General features: G+C 38.2%; 1 protein-coding gene and 1 long non-coding RNA gene across 9 annotated transcripts in view; one reads left to right on the plus strand and one right to left on the minus strand.

Moving 5' to 3' along the window:
* Window positions 1-20,713, minus strand: part of LOC138749545 (sodium-dependent serotonin transporter-like) — an 89,203-nt gene that overhangs the window by 53,699 nt on the left and 14,791 nt on the right. For 4 of the 8 annotated variants that reach the window (XM_069911032.1, XM_069911033.1, XM_069911027.1 and 1 more), the window contains exons 1-2: window positions 9,938-10,111; window positions 7,527-8,095 (exon numbers count right to left, since the gene is read on the minus strand). In XM_069911032.1, coding sequence (XP_069767133.1) covers window positions 7,527-7,962 — 436 coding nt within the window. In that variant the 5' untranslated portion in view covers window positions 7,963-8,095; window positions 9,938-10,111. Of the gene's footprint in view, window positions 1-7,526; window positions 8,096-9,937; window positions 10,490-20,713 lie in introns of those variants that run through there. The other 4 variants (XM_069911028.1, XM_069911031.1, XM_069911030.1 and 1 more) reach the window with 3 other exon arrangements.
* Window positions 10,776-13,760, plus strand: LOC138749951 (uncharacterized). The gene is made up of 2 exons (XR_011348973.1): window positions 10,776-10,967; window positions 12,492-13,760. It is a non-coding gene; the product is annotated as an uncharacterized lncRNA (long non-coding RNA).

The raw sequence follows: 20,713 nt of genomic DNA on the forward strand, positions 1-20,713 counted from the left end.
CTCAGAGGAAAAATAGAAGCCAATGAATCTTACATCTTTTCACCCTTTATTTGTAGCTAAAGCACCAGGAGCAGCCATACCAGAGGATGCTTAACAAAGAGTTGATTGCCACAGCACCACCATTTGCTTATGGAATGGAAGAACTATCTTTTGTGGCAGCCTTCAAATTAATATATATTTGATTGAGCCCAACAGCTCTGGTATAGTTATTTTACATTAATGGATCAACAATTCAGAAGCTTGAGCTAATAATCTAGAGAATGCAAGTTCGAGACCCACTGTGGCAGAATGAGAATTTGAAATCTGCTTAAAAGAAATAACAAAAAGCCCCTGAAGAAGATTACTGTAAAAACCCCTAATGGTTCATTAATGTCCTTTAGGGAACAAAATCTGTATTCCCTGCCTGACTCAGCCTATATTTGATTCCACATCAACAGCAATATTTTTAAATGTCTTCTAAAATGGCACGCAAAGCCACTCGACTGCTTCAGAACAGCTCAGCATTGTGACCCCTTCGCCACATGGACTTCAGTGGTTCAAGGTTACAAATCAAGGGCTAGAAATGGCCTCTGGTAGCAATCTGCTCCCACTTGCAAAATAATTTTTAAAAACAGCCCTTTCACAATTTCAGGAAATCACCTCAGCTGATGATGGCCACATTCATGAAATTAACCAAATTAAAATTCTAACCTACTCAAAACTTAAGAAAAAAATATGGTGGCAATACACATTTAAAAACTCAATTCAATTATCTGAAAGTGATATCCTGCAAGACGAAGACTCTCTATCACAGGGTGGCAAAAAAATTGAACAAAAAGTCAACACACACCATATTTATTCACTTCTTAGTCAATGTTTATGTAGCAACATTTACTGAAATGGTGTCACAAGTCCATTAAGGAATTATCTAATAAAGGAGGTGCTACAAAGGAAGGAAAAGTTTAGGAAATCATGGAAGAGGTGTGTTCAGAGGAAAAAAATACTTGCACGAAAATAATGGCCATACAAATTTAAGTACCTTCTAATCCAATAATTTACCTTGGGTATAAAGACTGCAATTATATAGTGTAGCACAATTATGACTATTAATTTCTACATTACAAGGTTTTAAATAATAAACTAATGGACATTTTTCAAATGTTAATTGCAATTTCTGAGCAGTTCTTATTGTCAAAAACATCATCAAAATAGATGATCAAAACTCAAACACAAGATTGACAAGACTAAAGCATGCATTGGGGTGGATACATGGACAGAAATCAAACAGATTTAAACATCATTAAAAGAAAAAGATGTATGCAGTAGAAGTACGAAAATCCTGACTGCTAAGAATTGTCTTGGTTCCGATTTTCCGGATTCTCGGGCAATATTTTAAAATTCAAATTTAAGGAGGAATAAAGAGGAAATGAACAAGTCAATTTTGATAGTATACAGCATGCTTCATTTATCAAAATGAACAGTTTTATCAAAAAATAAAGTCAACAAGCGTGGTTGCTTGCTGCTGCCGTGCACCTGTGCATGCACGCCAAAGCCCACTAAATCTAAATAGTTTGAGAGTTTTTTTTTTAAAAAGTCCAGATTCTAGGGTCGTCCGGATTTCTGGCATCTCGATTTTTTGGACTTCTACTGTAATATGGTTAGGCTTGGAAACTTGCTGTGCACCTTAATATTGTGCTTTTTTAACATTGTAACAATCCTTCAGTCATGCTCCAAAACCCTGTTTTAATCTTGACTTTTTTTTAAATGATGATAATTGTATTTGGACCTATTGTCTTAACAAACTGATAGATTTGCTGATTCAACAGCAGTTTTTTAAATAATTTTTTTATTTAATACTTCACCGTGAGCCATGTTAATAACAATATATACAAATATTCATTAAAATATACACAGTGACATTTTCATTTCCCCCCCCTTCCTCCCACCCTCCCACAGTGTAAGAATATTCTTGATTTTTAGCTTCACAGATCCTTCTTCCCTTTTGCATAACCTAACTTCAAAATTGATAATAAACCAACAAAATGAAGCATCTAATGTTGTCAAGTTGATTTCAAATTGTGTATTTACTGCATTATTAGAACATAGTGATGGTGTTTATGTCTAATCGCCTTATTAAATCATCAGGGCATTCTGAGGAGGGCGTACAGCCAGTTGTTATAGTGTATGAAGATACCAACAATATAGGTAAAAAGCAAGATGAGGTCTTATAAGCAGAATTTAGGGAGCTAAATTTGAACAGCAGAAAAGTTAGGATGAATTCATGGCATGAGCAGTGGTGAAGAAACAAGGGTTTCAAATTTCTGGTGCATGAAACCAGCACAGAGGGAGATGGGACTGTACAAACTGGATGTCTATATCTGGGTAGGACCAGGATCAATGTACTCAGAAGATAGTTAACTAGTGCTTTTGGGAAGGGTTTAAACTTTAAACTAATATGCCAGGGGAATGGGAACCCATGCAGAAAGTCAGAGGAAAGCAAAAGTTAGAAAAAAAGTGAGAGCGAGGTAAAGAACGATCAAATGCAAAAGACACAAAAATTCTTAAAGCATAATAAATGTAAGTGCACATCTGAATGATTGTAGCATTTTTTTTAAAAAGGCAATTAACTTGTGGCACATCAGTACAAAGGACTTGCAGACATAGACTTAGCAGCCATTACAGAATGAGTTTGAAGGGTGGAGATGACCGGAAATTAAATATCCAAAGGTATCAGGTAATTCACCAGGACAGATAGGAAAGTAGGTGAGGAGGAAGGGGAAGATGCACAGGCTAATAGGTGAGAGGTAATAGGTGGATACAGGTGGGAGGGAAGAAGAGAAAGAAGCTGAGAAGTGACAAGGAAGACAGAGGAACAGGGAAAGCAGAAGATCCAGGGGAGGGGATTACCAGAAATTGGAGGCTGATATTGATGCCATTTGGTTGGAGTAAAAACACCGTAATGCTGGAGGAACTCAGTAGGTCCTGCAGTATCCATAGGAGTTAAAGATATATAACTGACGTTTCGGGCCTGAGCCCTTCTTCAAGGTTATGAGTAAATTGCAGGCAGGTACTTGAATTAAAAGGTGAGGGAAGAACAGGCAGGGAGAGGAGCGCAGATTAACAGACAAAAGGTATTAATTGAATATGGCTGGGACAGGAGAGAGGAAAGATGAAAATTGACTTGGGTTGTTTGGGCCACTCTGGAAGCATAGCTAGGGTAAAGGAGACAGAGGGAAAAAGGAAATGATAAAGCAAGAGGAAAAGAGACATAGGGAAGAATGGGGTCAACGGAAACAAGAGAAGTCAGTGTTAATGCTAACCATTTGGAGGGTGTTGTTCCTCTAATTTGTAGGTAGTCTTAATTTAGACAGACATGTCAGCAAAGGAATTGGGTGGGAAATTGAAATAGGTAGCCACTGGGAGATCACCTAGATTGTGGCAGACAAAGCCAATGGTGCTCACTGAAGCAATTTCTCAATCTGTGTTCAGTCTCTCCAACATAGGAGACCACAATGGGAGCATTGGATGCAGTAGATGATCCTGCAGATTCACAAATGAAGTGTTGACAGTGGAAATGGTGAAGAATGATACATTGGATGCAGAAGATGAATACCGACATGTCTGTCCATGGTCTTATACACTGCTAGACTGAGAACATCTACAAATTGGAGGAACACCTCATATTACATCTGGGAACCCTCCAACTGGATGGTTCCCAACTTCTCCAGTTTCCATTAGCTCCCACCCCTTCCATCTTGCCCTATGCCTCCTTTCCTCTAGCTGTCTCTTTCTTCCATTTTCCCTCTTCTTTTTCCTGCTCGGTCGGCTTCCACAAGAGCCCCAATCAACCCCCCCCCCCAGTCAATTCTCACCTTTCCTCTCTTCCGTGTCCCATCCATATCCAATTAACACCTTTTGTCTGTTGGTCTGTACTCCTCCCCATGCCCACTCTTCCCTCCCCAGCCAGTCAGGTGCCTGTCTGTGTTTTTAAAACTTACATCTTCAAGAAAGGTTCAGGGCTGAAAGTTGATTATATATCCTATGGATGCTGCAAGACCTGCCAAGTTCCTCGAGCATTTCTGTATTTTTACTAAAGTCACAGCATTTGCATAATTTTGTATTTCAAGCCATTTGAGTCAGAATGCAGATTTCAGAATCAATTTTCAGATTTATTGTCAGCGTACATACATACATAACATCACACATACAACCCCAAGATTCTTTTTCCTATAGGCGAGGCAGAATCACCACTTGTTGGTAGTGCAAAAAATATGGCACAATGTACATATGTAAGCAAATGAAGAAATGTAAACAAACTGACAGTTTAATACTGAGAAAAAAAATAAAGTACAGAAGAGTCCCTATAAGTTTCTGATTGAGTTTGATGTCGAGGAGTCTGATGCCGTTCATGAAACTGATGGTGTCAGTCTTGTGGCACCTATACCTCCTTCCCGATAGTAGCAGTGAGAACAGAGAGTGCGCTGGGTGGTGTGGATCCTTGATGATTGCTGCTGCTCTCCAACAGCAACATTTCCTGTAGGTGTTCTCAATCGTGGGAAAGGTTTTTATCTGTGATGTCCTGGGCTATGTCCACTACCTTCTGCAGGGCTTTATGCTCAGGGGTATTGATGTCCCCATACCAGACCATGAATACAAGGTGTTGTTCCTCCAATTTGTGGGTAGCATCAATTTGGCATTACATTAGGCTATGTATAGGCATGTCAGTGTGGAAACTGCGTGTGGAATTAAAATGATTGGCCATTGGGAGGCACCTGCTATTGCAGCGTACAGAGTGAAAGTGTTCAGCGAAATGATTTCTCACCAGATGCAGGAAATTACCTCTACAGATTCATGAAAGACGTGCTGCTTCAGATGGAAGGACTTTTTAGGTCCCTGAATAATGGTAAAGGAGGAGATGCAAGTGTCACACTTCTTGCAGACATAGAGTAGGTACCGGGAGTGATTGATGGTAAGAGATGAGTGAGTCGTGGAAGGAGAAATCCCTATGGAAAGTGAAGATGGGAAGATATGCCTGGTGGTGGGATCCCATCAGCGGAAATTGCAGAAAATAATCAGTTTTATTCAGAGGCTGATGGGGTGATAGGACAAAGGGAACCCTGTCTTTGTTACATTTTCACAGTGCTAGAAATTAAGACCAAGTTACAATTGGTTGGCACTATAAATATCTTTTATTTTTAATCTGCATCTATCCTAATGCCCAGAGTTAACAATAAAATTAATGCTCCAGATTTTTTAAAAATTCCAAGCTGAATAATGTGTGGAAATATTTCCTTTGGATTCACTGAGTTGCAGTGGAATCTATTTAATTTCATCAACATAATTTAGCCTTTATGCAAGTACAGCTCAATAGACGAATACAAGCACTCCAAAATCCTTACCTAGGTCACCATTATTAACAAGGGATTAAACAGTGGACACAATTTGCTTGAGTGGATCAGGGAAAAAATGGCATTACCATTCAAACCTGATATTGCCCTCATCATAGCTCCCCGCAGGAACTGGATAACAATAAGTAAACAATGTAGACAAGATATTCTGATTTTCATATTAGATAGCTGAAAGAAAATAAGGACTAGTATTCAGTGGAGACTACTTAATTTTCAGTGTTTGAGGGTTTGTCTTTGGCTAAGAAAATAAGGACCAGTATTCAGTGGAGACTACTTAATTTTCAATGTTTGAGGGTTTGTCTTTGGCTATCTTGTAACTCAGTACTGCGTTATGATGGGCAGTGAATTTGTCATTTAATGAATGCAGCCATTATGAAAATCTAGTAATTATCCAAAAACTAACAGCAATTTAATCAGAATGTAGAAAACCAAATCAGCATGAATCCTAATGCACTAAAGCATTATTTTTAAAAATAATCTAACATTAAGAAGTTGACCAAAAACACCTGAAAATGCTAGGCAGCATTTGTAGAAAGTTTTAACGGGTCAGTAACACATCATACCTGCTTCCTGTTTCCACCTCAGAAAATGGAAGGAGATAGATGATAAAAAGATTTACTTTAATTTGGCATTGTGTCCAGCGCAGACATCATGGATTGAAGGTTCTTTTCCTGCGCTGTATTGTTTTAAGTTCTAGGTCTCATTTCTCAGATGGATGTGCAAAAACCCTTTCATTTTATTTCAAAGAAAAGCAGAAGAGTTATTCCCAGTGTTTTTCAGAATATTTGACCCTGAGCCAGTATCACTAAAATTGTTTGCCCAGTTGCTATCACTTGGCAGTCTGTGGAAACTTGCTGGGTACAAATTAGTTGCCAGATTTCCTCCAATTGTAATGATAGAGATTACATAGCATGGGTCTTTATTCTCTTGTCTAGAGCAAAGGAAGCTGAGGGGTAATATTAAGTTTACAAAATCCTAAGTAGCATTTAAATGCTCCTTTTTTCCTGCAGGAAAGGCCAATCTAGAACTGGATGGCAGAGGTTTAAGGTGGAAGGAAAAAGATTTAGGAGGGACCAGAGAGGCAATCTTTCACTCACAGGATGGTCTCTATCTCGAATGAGATGCTGAAGAAAACTAGAAGCTGGCAATATTAACAACATTCAATACCATTTCTGAAATAAAAACAAAGCCCTTTTCCACAACTAGGGGTTTCTCACCTGAAACATTAGCTCAGATTCCCTCTTGGTGCTCGACCTGCTGAGTGCTTCCAGTAATTTTTGTGTTATTTCATATTTCAAGCATCCATATTTTTTTATTGACATGTATTACTTCTGAACTGAATGGAGTAGTTCCTGTTACAGGGAATATTCCATTTGTGAGAGAAAACTTTCATAGACCACTCATCCCAATTTTTCTGAATCTCCTGGAACATTTAATTTTATCATTATCTCCACCATTTAGCAAAGTATCAAGATTATGCTGAGGATCAATCATTTTAAAACTACATATAAGAAAATGGCCTTGGCATTGCAAGTCATTAACTTTTATATTCAGTAATTTACATTGCATTAAGCAATGGATGGATAACCAGAATAGTCATCTGCCTTGCTGAACCTGAGCAAAGAATTCAGCTCAACTGATGAAATCATAAATTAGACATAATGCCTGCTCTGGTATTATATTTGATAGAGAATTTTCACACAGTGTTTCAGAAAATTAGTGCCAATACAACAATAAACCCGTGACAATAGTAAAGATGGTGACTTTAATCAACTTCACAAAGAAGTGCATATTGTGACATTTAATCTGACAGCCAGTTCCCTGAGGGTCAATAACTAAATTACATATTTTACATTACGTTTAAGGTGACACGGAAAGAATAAGGACTGGGGTGAGGTGCATCATTTTAGTATGGGCTTGTAGTAATCTAGAATGCATTTCTTGATAATAAATGGCAAAGTTGTTCACATTGTGAAAAATTTAAATGGCAAAGTTATTGATGAATACTTGAAAAGAGGACATTTTGTAGTTTGGAAACAGGCATAGGCGGAATAGTCTCCTCTGCATGGCACCAAGGAGCGCCAGGTTTGCATCACAGAACATGATTAATTGGAGGGTAGAACATCATCTATCACTTACCCCCTCCGTTTTGGTAGCAGATATATGGGAATCGCCACACATTGCCGAGATCAACCGCATAACCTATGACAGAGAGCAAAAAATCTCCTTTTTTCCTCCAATTTTCTCGACCGCCTGGAACCAATTTATTCAGCTCCTGCAGTCCATTGGTGTCCGAAGTGACAGGATGAGCGCCGTCAGCTCCGTCAGTGTTGCCATTGGATGCAATTGGGCTTTGGACAACAGAGTAACTATTGGATACGTGGCCAGTTTCCCCCTTTTCCCGCACATTGGAGGGCGCCTTGCTGTCTTTCTCGAGGACATTGTGGCTCAATCTAGGGCTCTGGATTAAAACTCCGTTTTCTTTATAATCCTCCTCTTCCTCCTGAGTTTCCGGCGTCAACTTCTCAGAGTTGAGGGGTGACACCTCATTGTTCAAGGGGTGGATCATTTCCATTCCGCCGGTCTATGGGATTGTTTTGGTGTCCATTGGAGGCAAGAGTATTATGTGGCACCTGATCCGCTCGAGTGAAGCCTCTTGGTCAATACCGACTGAAAGTTCTTGCAAGCTGGACAATTTCCGTGCACCACTGCAGATTACACACAGAGAGACAAACGTAATTAGAGCAAGGATATAGGAGTAAACAAGACCATGCCACCGCGATAGGACAAGGAAATGTTGAACATCATGTGCAGATGATAGAAGAACTTCCGCCTAATTTTATTTATCTTATTGACTTCAAGGGCTTGGAAACATTTCTTTAGGAAAAGAACTAGCGATGGAACAGAATTTACTTTATTTGAAATAAAATTCAGTCAGTCCAATTCACACCTTTAATTCTGCGAGAAAATCGTAACCGATTAGTTCAAGTCAGTGTTTGTCTACACTAAATTCATTTCTTAGAAGCAATCTGAAAGTGCCCCTCCTCGGAACCCGTCCAAACGGTCAACCTTACTTAGATCAGATATTGTTATTAAGCGTTGTATCAGATAGATAAATCCCCGGGTTACATCAACACTAACAGTTCAAACGCTTAAAGAGTTTTTTTATTTAAAAAAAAAACAGCAAAAATGGCTTATCCTTGTACCCAGAAGAATCTATTAACATTTCCAAATCTTCTAACTTGCATAACTATTTCCCTTAAAATGATAGGGTGCTATAAATCCTCCACGGGAGAAAGTGACTCAAAGTGATGTTAGCAGAAGATTGCATAATCGATACTGACTGTGCAAGTCTTGATATTTATTCCAAATCCACACGAAAACGCGATAAAGAGTAGAGTATAACTTTAAAAGACGGTATATTACCTTATCTGGGACGACTGATTTATTTAAAAAATTGTACATGTACAAAGTAGAGATCTCCTCAAAGTTGACAGTTTCCCGAAGTAATAGCTTTATACGGAAACAACTATACACTGTCTTTTTTTTTTGGTGAACATCAGCGAAAGCAAAGTATTTGTGAAAGAAAAACAAGAATATTCATTTAGGTGAACTGCAAAAGAGTTTAAATTCCTTGGGTTAGATGTGGATTTAGAAATACAGTTTATTTAAACATTCTCCTCTTTAATCTCCAAATGTATTAAAGATATGTCATACGTTATAAAATGACTCGAGCACTCTTACTGCCGTGATCTTGTAAACGTGTTATTTTGAAAAAAAACACGGAGTTGCGAGTTGTTCAAGGGAAAAACGGATTTATTTGCTGAAATGAATAATTGTGCCTCATCTAATCTCTTAACAATTTTCACATCTATGGGAGACAGAGTGAAATCAGTATGCCTTAAACCAAATACACGGGACTCTCGAAAGGTACATTGCATATTAACTGGAAGTGGGACGAGAAATCCAAACGATAAACTCACAGCACTGAAGACTGATAGACAAGGGGGCATTTAACATTGGGGCTCCCACTTTGACGGCGAATCTTAACAAATGAAATGTTCTTGTAACTGATTCCAAAACTGTAACAGGTGCTCCCAAGCAATTTCCTGCATTTTTAAAAAGAATTGCTCATTTGCGAATGAAACACGCCAAACAAAAATGTTAGCGACACCTCAGACCCTTCGTTCGGTTTCTAAAACAGTATTTTTTTACTCGATCATCGGAACTACTTTCTCAACTCGTATCATCGACCCTGCAGGCTACATTTTTCCAATTACTTTTATAAGAATCTGAAATAGTGCTTTTATCTGCCATGGCTCTCACGATCTTGAAATGTTTGTAATTAATTATGGTGGTCCTTTATTTGATGCATGTTATTAACTCTTATCTTGCAAATTTGCATGTAAAAAAGGTAAGCAATTCCTTCTGGAAGTCATGTGAAAATAAGATGAAAACACAATTAGCTATCAAAATATCATTCATTACATCTGCAGTGAAGCTCGTAAACCTGTCTTCTATCAGCACATTGACAATCCTAAAAGACTCACCAGACACATCAAAAGAACGGTTAAATGTTGCTATTTATCCCTTCCAAAGCAGGTAGCGAAGGCTGTTTACAGCAACCATCAAAACTGAAAACATCACCTCTCACTGGTGACCGAGTTCGAGGTTTACTCCTGGAGTTGCACCATTCGCAACCAGAGTTCCGTCGGTGAACACCACCTCCCAGGAAATGTGGGCCGTCCAGCCTATTTCGGAGCTTTTGTACAGCAGCTCTCTCACATGGTTTGATTTTCAGATAATCTGGCTGCCAAAGAGCTCTTTGCCGCGTTATTCGCGTCATATAAACTGTGCCAAAGTTTATGTTTTACACCCAATATTCTACATTTCGGCACAGGCGGACGGTCGATAATTTTTCCCTCCCTTCTTTCAATGAGATAAATATTAAAACATAAATAAAGGGTTGCTTTGAGGAAGTTTGTACATATTCCTCATTTGAACGGTGGCTGTGAAAAACTTCAGGATGATGGTTTTTAAAGGTAGGAAAGAGGATTTCTTTTGTACGGCAGCATTCAAGAGTCGAAGAGAAAATGAAACGCTGGGTTATCAGAGGTTCCTGCAGGAGACACCGTAATGAGAACGCAAGATGTAATTAAAAAGCTAAAATACAGAATCTACATATCTGATATAACGCAAAGTAAAAATGCTGCAAACTTGTTCAGAAATCACACCACCTGTCAATCAAAGTTGGACTTCAGCCACCCTTTAGTACACACTTTGCCATTGGCTAATTTAAATCACACAGGGTCCTTATTGGCTAAAAGCACAGATCGAGTAATGTATATAAGACCAACGCACAGCACATTCTTTCTCGCTGCCTCATGGACTTCACTCCAGGTCACTACTGTGGACATCGCTGGAAGTGTCATGGGTAACCGGGTGTATGCAAGACTGTGTCGTGTGAGCGTGTCGAATATATAGGTTCACTCTTGTCGGAGTCCCACCTGGGTCCGAGGCGAATATCTATATCGTTGCTCAAGGGAAATAGTAATTGAATACCATTTAACGTTCTCCCAGGTTTGTCTCTGAGGTGTTAAAGTTATGATTTGTATTACGTGTGTCCCGACTCATCTCTCTGTGAACCCACCGAACCTGATACTCTTCCCAACAATGTAATGAAGATCTCCTCGAAAACCTTAAGCATGTGGGTCAGCACAGGTTCTCAGACGGGTACTCCGTCCGAACCAGATTTCTTCTCCTGAAGGCAGCGCATGTCATTGGGGTGCACGGGATTAAGTACAAACTTGGCCCTTTACAACAAAAAAATATTTTCAGGACGTTGAAATCTCTGGCAAAGCCAGCTTTATTGTTCATCCCAAATTATTCTTGGGAAGTTGGTAGTCTGTTTTGTCCCCCGATGCTACTACATTAGGAACTGCAGGAATTCAATTGAATATTGTCACGTGTACCAAGAAACAGTGAAAAGCTTTGTTTTGTGTGTTATCCAACTAAATTATTCTCTACACAGTACAATAAAAATAGTGTAACTACCTGTATTTGTTTTATTGTATTACACAAAAGTACATTTAAACAATACAAGGCATCATCTTATTTTCACAGGCTATCTATTCAACAACCTGAAAACTGAGGAAATTTAATGAATCATAAAGTGTGTGTTTTCAAACTTGCACATTTTATGCCCAAGTGGAGGGAGAAAAGAATATGACCAGATGGAATGGGTCCTTTAATGTGCTGGCTGCTTTCCAGAGGTAGCAGGCACTGAAAAGAGTCATTTGCGGGGTGGTTGCAGTGGTGGTGAAGTAACACCAACATATTTCCAAGTCAACGAGGAGTTGTAGTCAGAGAAAAACTTGGAGATTTGGGTGCTCCAATTCATCAACTGCCATTGTTCTTAGAGAGTGTCAGATGCTGCCAAATTTCCTAAAGTGCAGGTGTAAACTGCACAAGCACAGCCAACGCTGGATGAGTATGCTTTGATGATAAAGGAGGCAAGAGCCAATGTGTCCATTCCCTGATCTTCTCCATTACCACAGCATTGAGGTGGCTGGATCAGAGTGAATAATAGTAATCTAAATAGTAATCTAAATGAATGACAAGTGGTTTTGCACCAGACCATACAAGCTTAATAGATTTAGTTTAGAGCACTTGCATGACATTACATGCAACCCTGACATTCTTTTTCCGGTGGGCAAGGCAGAATTATCACTTATTGATAGTGAAAAAAACTGTACTCAACATATAAATATAAACAATAAAGGAATGTAAACAATGTGCAATACATAGAAAAAAAAATCAATGAAGTGAAAAAGTAAACAAGTCAGACTGAGTTTGTTAAGGAGTCTGATGGTGGAGGGGTTGCAGCTGTTCCTGAACTTGGTGGTGCAAGTCTTGTGGCACCATGCACCTTTCCTGATGGCAACAGTGAGAATAGTGTATGCTGGCTAATGTGGATCCTTGATGATTGCTGCTGCTCTCTGACAGCAGCATTCCCTGTAGATGCTCTCGACGGTGGGGGTGTTTAACAAACAGAAACTACTCAATTATCCTTTCTGAATCCATTATTGTTAACTTGATTTTCAGTGTTGCGATGAAACAAAACAGCAAGTTCCTTGGAAATGGCACATCTTATCCAGTCACTGTGTGGGAGATTTTGGCATCATCAACTCCACCAATGAAACAGCACAAGAAGCCTATTGCTGTTAAGGCAATTCTTTCGAAGGCTCCTAACGCTGCAACTCTCACAAATACATTAATTAAAACATTTGACATTTACAGATATTTTCTACATTCAAAAGTCCACAATCAGTGAAGATTGGTAAGAACTCCAAAATCTTCATCAGTACCAGAGCACCACAGGACTGTGTTTTTAGCCCCCATTCTATTCATTTTACATCTACAACTATGCAGGTCGGTATAACAATAACACCATCTACAAATTTGCTGACGATACCACAGTAGTGGGTTGTATAAAGGAAGGGGATGAGTCAGCGTACAGGAGGGAGATTGAAAACTTGGCTGAATGGTGCACCAATAACAACCTTCACCTCAAAGTCACCAAAACTAAGGAGCTGATTGTTGACTTCAGGAAAGGTAAGCCAGAGGTATACAATCCAGTGATCATTGGGGGATCAGAGGTGGAGAGGGTGAGCAAATTTAGGTTCTTGGGAGTCACCATCTCATTGGAACTTCCCCAGACATAACACACCAATGGCAATAGTGAAGAAAATATGTCAGTGCCTCTACTTCCTCAGCAGTTTACAGATGTTTGGTATGACACCAGAAACCCTGGAAAATTTCAACAGATCTGTGGTGGAAAGTGTGCTGACCAGCTGCGTCAAGGTCTGGTATGGGAATACCAAAACCCCTGAGCATAAAGCCCTCCAAAAGGTAGTGGTCACAGCCCAGGACATCACAGGCAAAATCCACCCCACTATTGAGTACATCTTCTGGGAATGTTGCAGACAGAGGGCAGCAGCAATCATCAAAGACCCACACTACTCAGCACACACTCTGTTCTCACTGCTGCCATCAGGAAAGAGGTATAGGTGCCACAAGACTTGCTCCACCAGGTTAACAGCTGCTACCCCTCTACCATCAGAATCATCAACAAAGTCAATCAGAGACTCATTTAAGGACTCTTACTTGTGCACTTTATTGATTTTTTTTGCTCTCTTTGTATTGCACATTTGTTACCTGCTAATGGTCATTTTATTATGTTTATGCAGTGTACAGTTTACTTTTTGCACTACCAATCAGTTGTAATTCTGCCATACCTGCAGGAAAAGAAATCTCAGGGTTGTATGTGATGTCATGCATGTACTCGGACAATAAATCTAAAAATCTAGTTATTTTCCAATGGGCTCCTAATATCCAATCTGGCAGAGATTCAGTGACCAGGTTGCAACTACTTGGCTGCTAGGAACTTGCAGAATGTTCTCCCAGGAGTTCAATAACTAGCATGCAGCAAGAAAGCAGAGTTCAGTTAGTAGGTTTTTCTTTTCTATGCTCATGAAGGGTAGAGGATATCTTGATAACAGAGTTAATTGCAGCACATTTTGGGATGGAATTGCTGGCAATTTTCAACAGGTTAGAGTACATAATAGATTGTTATTGCTTGACAAATGCTTGATACAGATGTTATTTTCCACTCATCAGCACTTGCCATTTTTTGCTGTCCAAGTTTTGTTGCATATACAAACTGCTTAATTATTTAGAAAACTGTATACAAATGTAAACACGATGCAATCATTTGCAGACAGCCCTACTTCCGATCTGCTAAGAATAAGGTTATGGAAAAGTAAATTTACTTGAGATGACAAACAGGCACAACCATTTCACTCTGTACCAAGAATGGCTTCAACTGTGAGAATATGTCCTTCACTTCCCATTGACAGAAGTATTCCAAGGCTATTCTAACTGTTATTCATACAACTCTGATTCAGCTCACTTGTCCTTAAGTGAACCAACAAAGTTTTTTTTGTTACCATCAAGATAGTGGCGGTGACATAATTTCTTAACAAATGATGCTTTACACACTCTTATGAAGAGGTAAAGTATTCATCTCTCCAATGACAACAAAAAATGTGAAAATGTGTTTCAAATTTCCTGAGATTTTCATGATCAAAGTGAACTTTTGTAGATTTGCAGCTGATACTGCGTGGATCCATCCTCAAGGTAGATTCAACATGGTTTAACTGATCTTTTAAAATGCAAGCCTCCTTTACATACATGATCTGAGGCCAATTGGCAAGAATATGCAAGGGTGCTGATCCAGAATACGTCATAGATGGGATCAATCATAATGTCATCGATGGGATGAACTTACAATAGTACACAGCTAATAGTATATATATCCAACTGAATATGCCAATTATTATATAACTGCTTTTTTTTCAAGACATACAACATGGTAACAGACCTTTCCAGCCCATGAGCCAATGCCGTCCAATTAATCTACAGTCCTTGTGCATTTTGAAAGATGGGATGAAACCGGAGCATCCAGAGTACAGACAAACTTTTTATAGACGGTACCGGATTCAAACTAGCGCTGTGCTAACCACTACGTTTAACTGTACCACCCCTGTTCATTACAGTTCTGTCCAAAGTCAAGATCAAATGAATGTTGTAGCAGGTGATGTAAGCACAGAATTAATGCCATAAACAATTTTGCATTCAATTCTGTAGTTCTTACTGTGCCAGACAAGCAGTGTTATCGGATGAAATTAATGGCCAGAAATCCCTCATACACAATAATAAGCAATAGCCTTCAAAGCAGGACAATAAAGTTATGTCTCTTTTTCAGATTGTCAATTCATCCAATCACCTCTGTCACTGGAATTATGTTATGGGGTGTTAGCCATGGCTCAGTCAATAGGTTGTGGCTTTAATTTCAGCTCCAGAGATTTGTGAACAAAGTTTTACTTTATGGTCCATTACAGTTTATTTATTTGCAAGGTCTGGACATTGCCAGAAAGTTGGCATCTATCTTCCATCCCCCAACTGTCCAAGAATTGAGGAGGGCTATTAAGAATCAACTGTATTGGAAGATGTGAAATCTTAAAAACAAGTGCAGTTAAAGGATAGTAAATTTCATTTTCTTAAGAACATTAATAATCCAAATGGCCTTCTACAAAAATATGATAGTTTCACTCCATCACTGAGATGTTTTTTTAAATAAAAAGCCCCACTTATTTACAATAATTGCATGAATTTTATATTCCCTAGTTCCTATTCCTCCCAGTTTCTTGATCAGTGGTTTTGATCTCTAGTTGCTAATCCACTAATTTAGCACTATACTACCATACCTTTGGATCAAATTCTTATCCCAGGTGGATGTAACTATTTCTATAGACTTGTCCAAAAAGATCAAAGCAAACTAATGTCTTGGCCCATATTTACTCCTAAAACCACATTAAAAATAAAAATGGAAGTACCGTGAAGGCTGCAAGTATTCAGCTGGTCAGGCAGCAACATTTCGGTTCATTCAGTTACCATAAGATGAACGCTGGTAGCATTTTTATCATAATTCCTTTCAGTTTAATGATCTTTCATCAGAATGAGACCATTTAAAAAAGAAACAGCACATTAGATTGGAATGGAGGAGAATTAAATGGCAAAAGGAACAATGATGCACCAAAAGGACAGGAGAAATTGTAATTGCTTAACTCCTTGGTCCAGATTGTCTAACCAATGGACCAACAGTTTCAGGAATACCCACTTCTACTTGGAATAAGGCCAGATTGGCAGTTACTTGTTAATCAAGGAAATGACTACCTTCTAAATACCAGCTTCCCAACAAAGCCATGATACCATTTCAAGGCAGAATGTCAGCACCTTTAAGTGGGCAGCCTACCATAAGGTGATCCAGCTCCAACACCAATACATCTATCAATTAGGCAGAGATGTTTTGAGCAAATAATTAAATTGAGACATAAATTGGCCTTAACTTTTTCTTTATATCATCCTTTCCCTTCAACCCAAAAAAGGACACAGCCAAGATTTTTATCTCAGTCACCTGAAAACCAGAATAAGTGGCATCAGATATACAAGTGAAGCCTTGTCACTTGATTCCTCCAAAAGCACCGATGGTGCAAGGTGTGCTATGGAAGTAGGCCTGCAATACTTGCTTGGGAGTTTGGCAGACTTCTTGTTCTACAGCAAATGGTGCTTGTTCTGGCTGCAAATCACTTGGTAAATCCAGGGAAAGTATGCATTTAAATGATCTAGCCTAATGGGAAGCATTCTGTGCATTATGCCCTACTCCAACCAAACTGCAGACCACAACACTTCTTTTAACCACTGCAGTTAATCCTAGCTCATCAGATTGATAATTCACAATGCAATTCCAAATAAAACTGAAGGTTGCACTGACTATAGGTAAATCGACATATTATTACATCATCCAAATTAGCCCAGTATCCTGAGATATCTGTCATTTGGTACTTGACTGCAATATTGAAAAAAATACAATAACCATTATTACTTTTTAACTTTATACATATTCTAAACTTGATGATCATCTGCAGAAGAAGAAAAAAAAATTCAAGTTTTCCTCCAGTGGCTTGTAACACTATTCAAATTCAACAATTTGGTGCTACTCTGTAACCCCTTGCCATACAGCCAATATCCTCCATTTGTTTTGATATTGTGGTACCCAGTTTTCTGTATTGAGTATCAAGTATGAGTAATTTGATTCTTAAACAAACCTGAGCACTCTTTCAATTAGCTGGTTGGGCTCTAATAGATCAGGTGGATGGTTTATTATGAAAGACATTGTATTCTTATCTTTTAACCATCAATAAGCCTTTGAAATATATAGACTAAATGCTTTAATATGAATTTCTGAACTATATTTATCTCTTACAACTAACTCAAGCTCAAGATTATGATCCTATTTAAATAATTTTAAAAAGAAAATAAATGACATTTTATTCTATTTATGGTAATTTTCTAGGCCAAAGAAATCCAAACTAAAAGCAGTTAATTGATAACTGGCTAATATTTCTTTCTGTTAACTTTATTTATGCAACAAGTGTTGGGGTGAAAATGGATAGAGTGAATCATTGAACAATTAAGATTTTTTTTTAATTGTACTCTTTCCTGGGATCTGAGCATTATTTATTGACCATTCTTAAGAGCCCTCGAGAAATGTTGGTACCTTCTTGCATTGCTGTAATTTTTCTGAGCAGAGACTCTCACAGAGCTGAGGGAGTTCCAAAATTCAATCCAGCATCAATGAAGGAACAGAGATACATTTCCAAGTAAAAATGGCATTTGTTTTAGAGGGGAATGCCATATGAGTAAGTAGATGCCACTGTTCTAAATGTTCTGGAATAATGTGGCTAAAGTTATAACTAGTTCTGAACTGCAAGTCTTCAATACTATTGCTAGGATGATATCTGGCTCCTTACTTTACTGTACCCAGCACTCTTGACTATTTCTTGATGTCACATGGAGTAAAGCAAATTAGCTTCTGTAATGGTAAAGATCTCAGTACCAAAATCAAGATGATTCACTTACACATTTGAAAGATTAATCCTACACCATTCATACTCTCTTCTCTTTCTCCCATTTGCAGATCAGAGTTTGAAAACCTAAACCATCAGATTCAAGGACAATTTTTAAAATTTTAAATTTAGCCATACAGGACAGTAACAGGGTACTTCAGCCCACGAGCCAGTGTCGCCCAATTTACACCCAATTAGCCTATAACCCTCAGTAGTAAATCACAAGTAAAAACAAAATGCTGGAGAAACTCAGCAGGTCAGTGTCCTTAATGTAGCAAAGGTAAAGATACATTACTGACATTTCAGACTTGAGCCCTTCATCAAAGTATAAGGTATACTTTGATGAAGGGCTTGATTACAGTACTCACATCTGTGAAGTCCAAACACTCACTCCTGTCGTCCATGTTTTCTTCTGCTTAGCTGTATGCCTGCTGCACAAGGAACCCTGCCTTTCCCACTAATGTGTGCTGCCATGATAGTGCTCTCTGGTCTTTGCACTTAAACCACACAGAAATCTCCCAGCTGGGGAGTATGATGCAGCCAAACAAACAAGAGGACAGTTTCCATCTCATCTATTGAGAAATGAGAGAAATCATCTGCCTATGATCCAGGCAGTTTGGTCATTAAATGGAGAGGATGCTGGTTACCCCTAGCAAAGTTCATTGTGCTCTTCAGGTGCAACTTTAGTGCTAAATCTCAGCACTCAGTAACTGTAGCACTCTCTCATGTCTAGTCAACTACAGCCTTCATAGGTAGCCCATTCACCTCACCCTCATGGTACACCTCACCCTCGTGGTTCACCTCATGCAGAACCCTTCCTAACACACTCACAACCCAAGCACCAAACAAGGTACTGGTGTCAGAGCATTTGCTGAGTCTTTTAACCAGAGGCAAATAAACAATGGAACAGCACAGGTAGCATTAGCTAGACACAGCTGTCATTATAAGTAGCAGGAAAATCAATTTAGTGTACTGGTTGCATTGTATTGAATGAGCATATTATTCATTCTTTATCAGAAGCTATCAAATTTATCCTTTACCAAAAAATAAATGAGCTAAAAGTAATATTAGAGAATAACAAGCTATAAATTTGTCAAACACATGCACCAAACCCGTGTCAATATTGTGCAGCATTGAATCTAGCACACAAACAGATTATGATCGTGGATCTAGTTTATTTATCTTTCCATATACAGTGAGCACATAATGCTTTCCAGAAGTATGCCTTGCAAGTACTAACAATTTCCAGATCTTCCAAATTTAAGGTAAATGTTGTTTTCCATCAATTTTGGTCAGCTTGAAAATTTAATTCAGCAATTCTAAATTTAATTCCTTAATTATCTAAAAATGTCCTTTTTGTTTAACATTGTTTGAGAGGAATAATTTCCAGTCATTTATTGTAAACACATTACATTTCAGAAAATATTTGTAAAGAATATTCAAATATTAATATTACACAGGTTCAGTGTTTTTTTTGAGTCATGCATCTTTAGAGAGTGCATTTGAAAAGGTGACCATTCATCATTTTACTTGACACCAAGATTTAAAAAAAATTTAAATTCACCAACAGAAGCCAACAATAAAAGCTTGTTTGTTCAAAGGTCTTCCGGATCCAACACAAAAGACCATTGTATGAGTCCTTATGAAACTTTGATACTTTCGTCAAGATCTTAGTTGGTATATTTTCTACCATACCACATGAAAGCTGATCTAGTTCTTTTTTAGTGTACATGTGCATTGGGGGAAAAAAATTTAAAAATCTTAAGGCTGTAATCTATCACTTGATCAAACTATCAAATCTGGTAGTGAAGAAGTCTTCACATTGCAGCAGATAAACAATTTTTGCTTTCAATTTTCTCCATATGAAATCATTGAGATAGATAAACCAACCGCCAGATGGCTATGAGCATAATGCCTGACCATTAAGTAGTCAAAAACATTCTTGAGATACCTTTTTGTGCATGTCAAACATCAATTTTCAACTTCATGTGAACAAAGATGTAGCCCTTGACTGCATCTTGAAATGTTCTCAAAATTAAACACCAGTATCCTATTTGATCAGAGGTGAAAAATGTATTTAATGTGATATTCTTACCACAGTAGAAATAGCACTCTGTTTATCCTTTCAGTATTATTTCTGTAATGTTATGGTTTCATATCTGTTTGGAATTATAGTATGTCGATGAATCCATATTTTCATCTCTGAATAGCATAATTTTGCTTCAGTTATTGCAGATCCAATGGAAAAACAAGAGGGAGAATAGACCGATTCTTGACACTGTAGCATTTCCAGTATTTTGTTCAAGCAGAGTTTATTAATTACAGCTCCTATACCTGCAAACTCTATCACCTAAATAACAGATGCTGTAAGCACAAAGGGCTACCATCACCAGGTTTCTCACTGAGTCACACACAACCCATATTTGGAAATATAATGCTCTAGTTTTATAGATGCTGGGTTAAACCTCTAGGAACTCCCTAACAGTTTTGTATAGAAGTTTACATTGCCAATAAAGTGATTCAACTACACCATCTCTCGAACAGTGGCAAAAGGAAATAAATCATGGCCTTGCTGGTTGTATCCATATTTGTATTTGAGATAAAGACTTGTCATCCAGTTTTGCAGCCACAATTAATATATTAAAGGAAATAAATAAAGCATCAAGTAAATCATTTTTATATTAAACAAGAAAATAGATGACTGAAGGATGACCTAATAAGGGCTGCAAATATTGCAAAATACTGTCTAATTTCTTTGCTGCAAACACATTTGGCAAGTAACTTCCACTCCACGTT

The sequence above is a fragment of the Narcine bancroftii genome, chromosome 14 (assembly GCF_036971445.1).
Source record: "Narcine bancroftii isolate sNarBan1 chromosome 14, sNarBan1.hap1, whole genome shotgun sequence".
NCBI lineage: Eukaryota > Metazoa > Chordata > Chondrichthyes > Torpediniformes > Narcinidae > Narcine > Narcine bancroftii.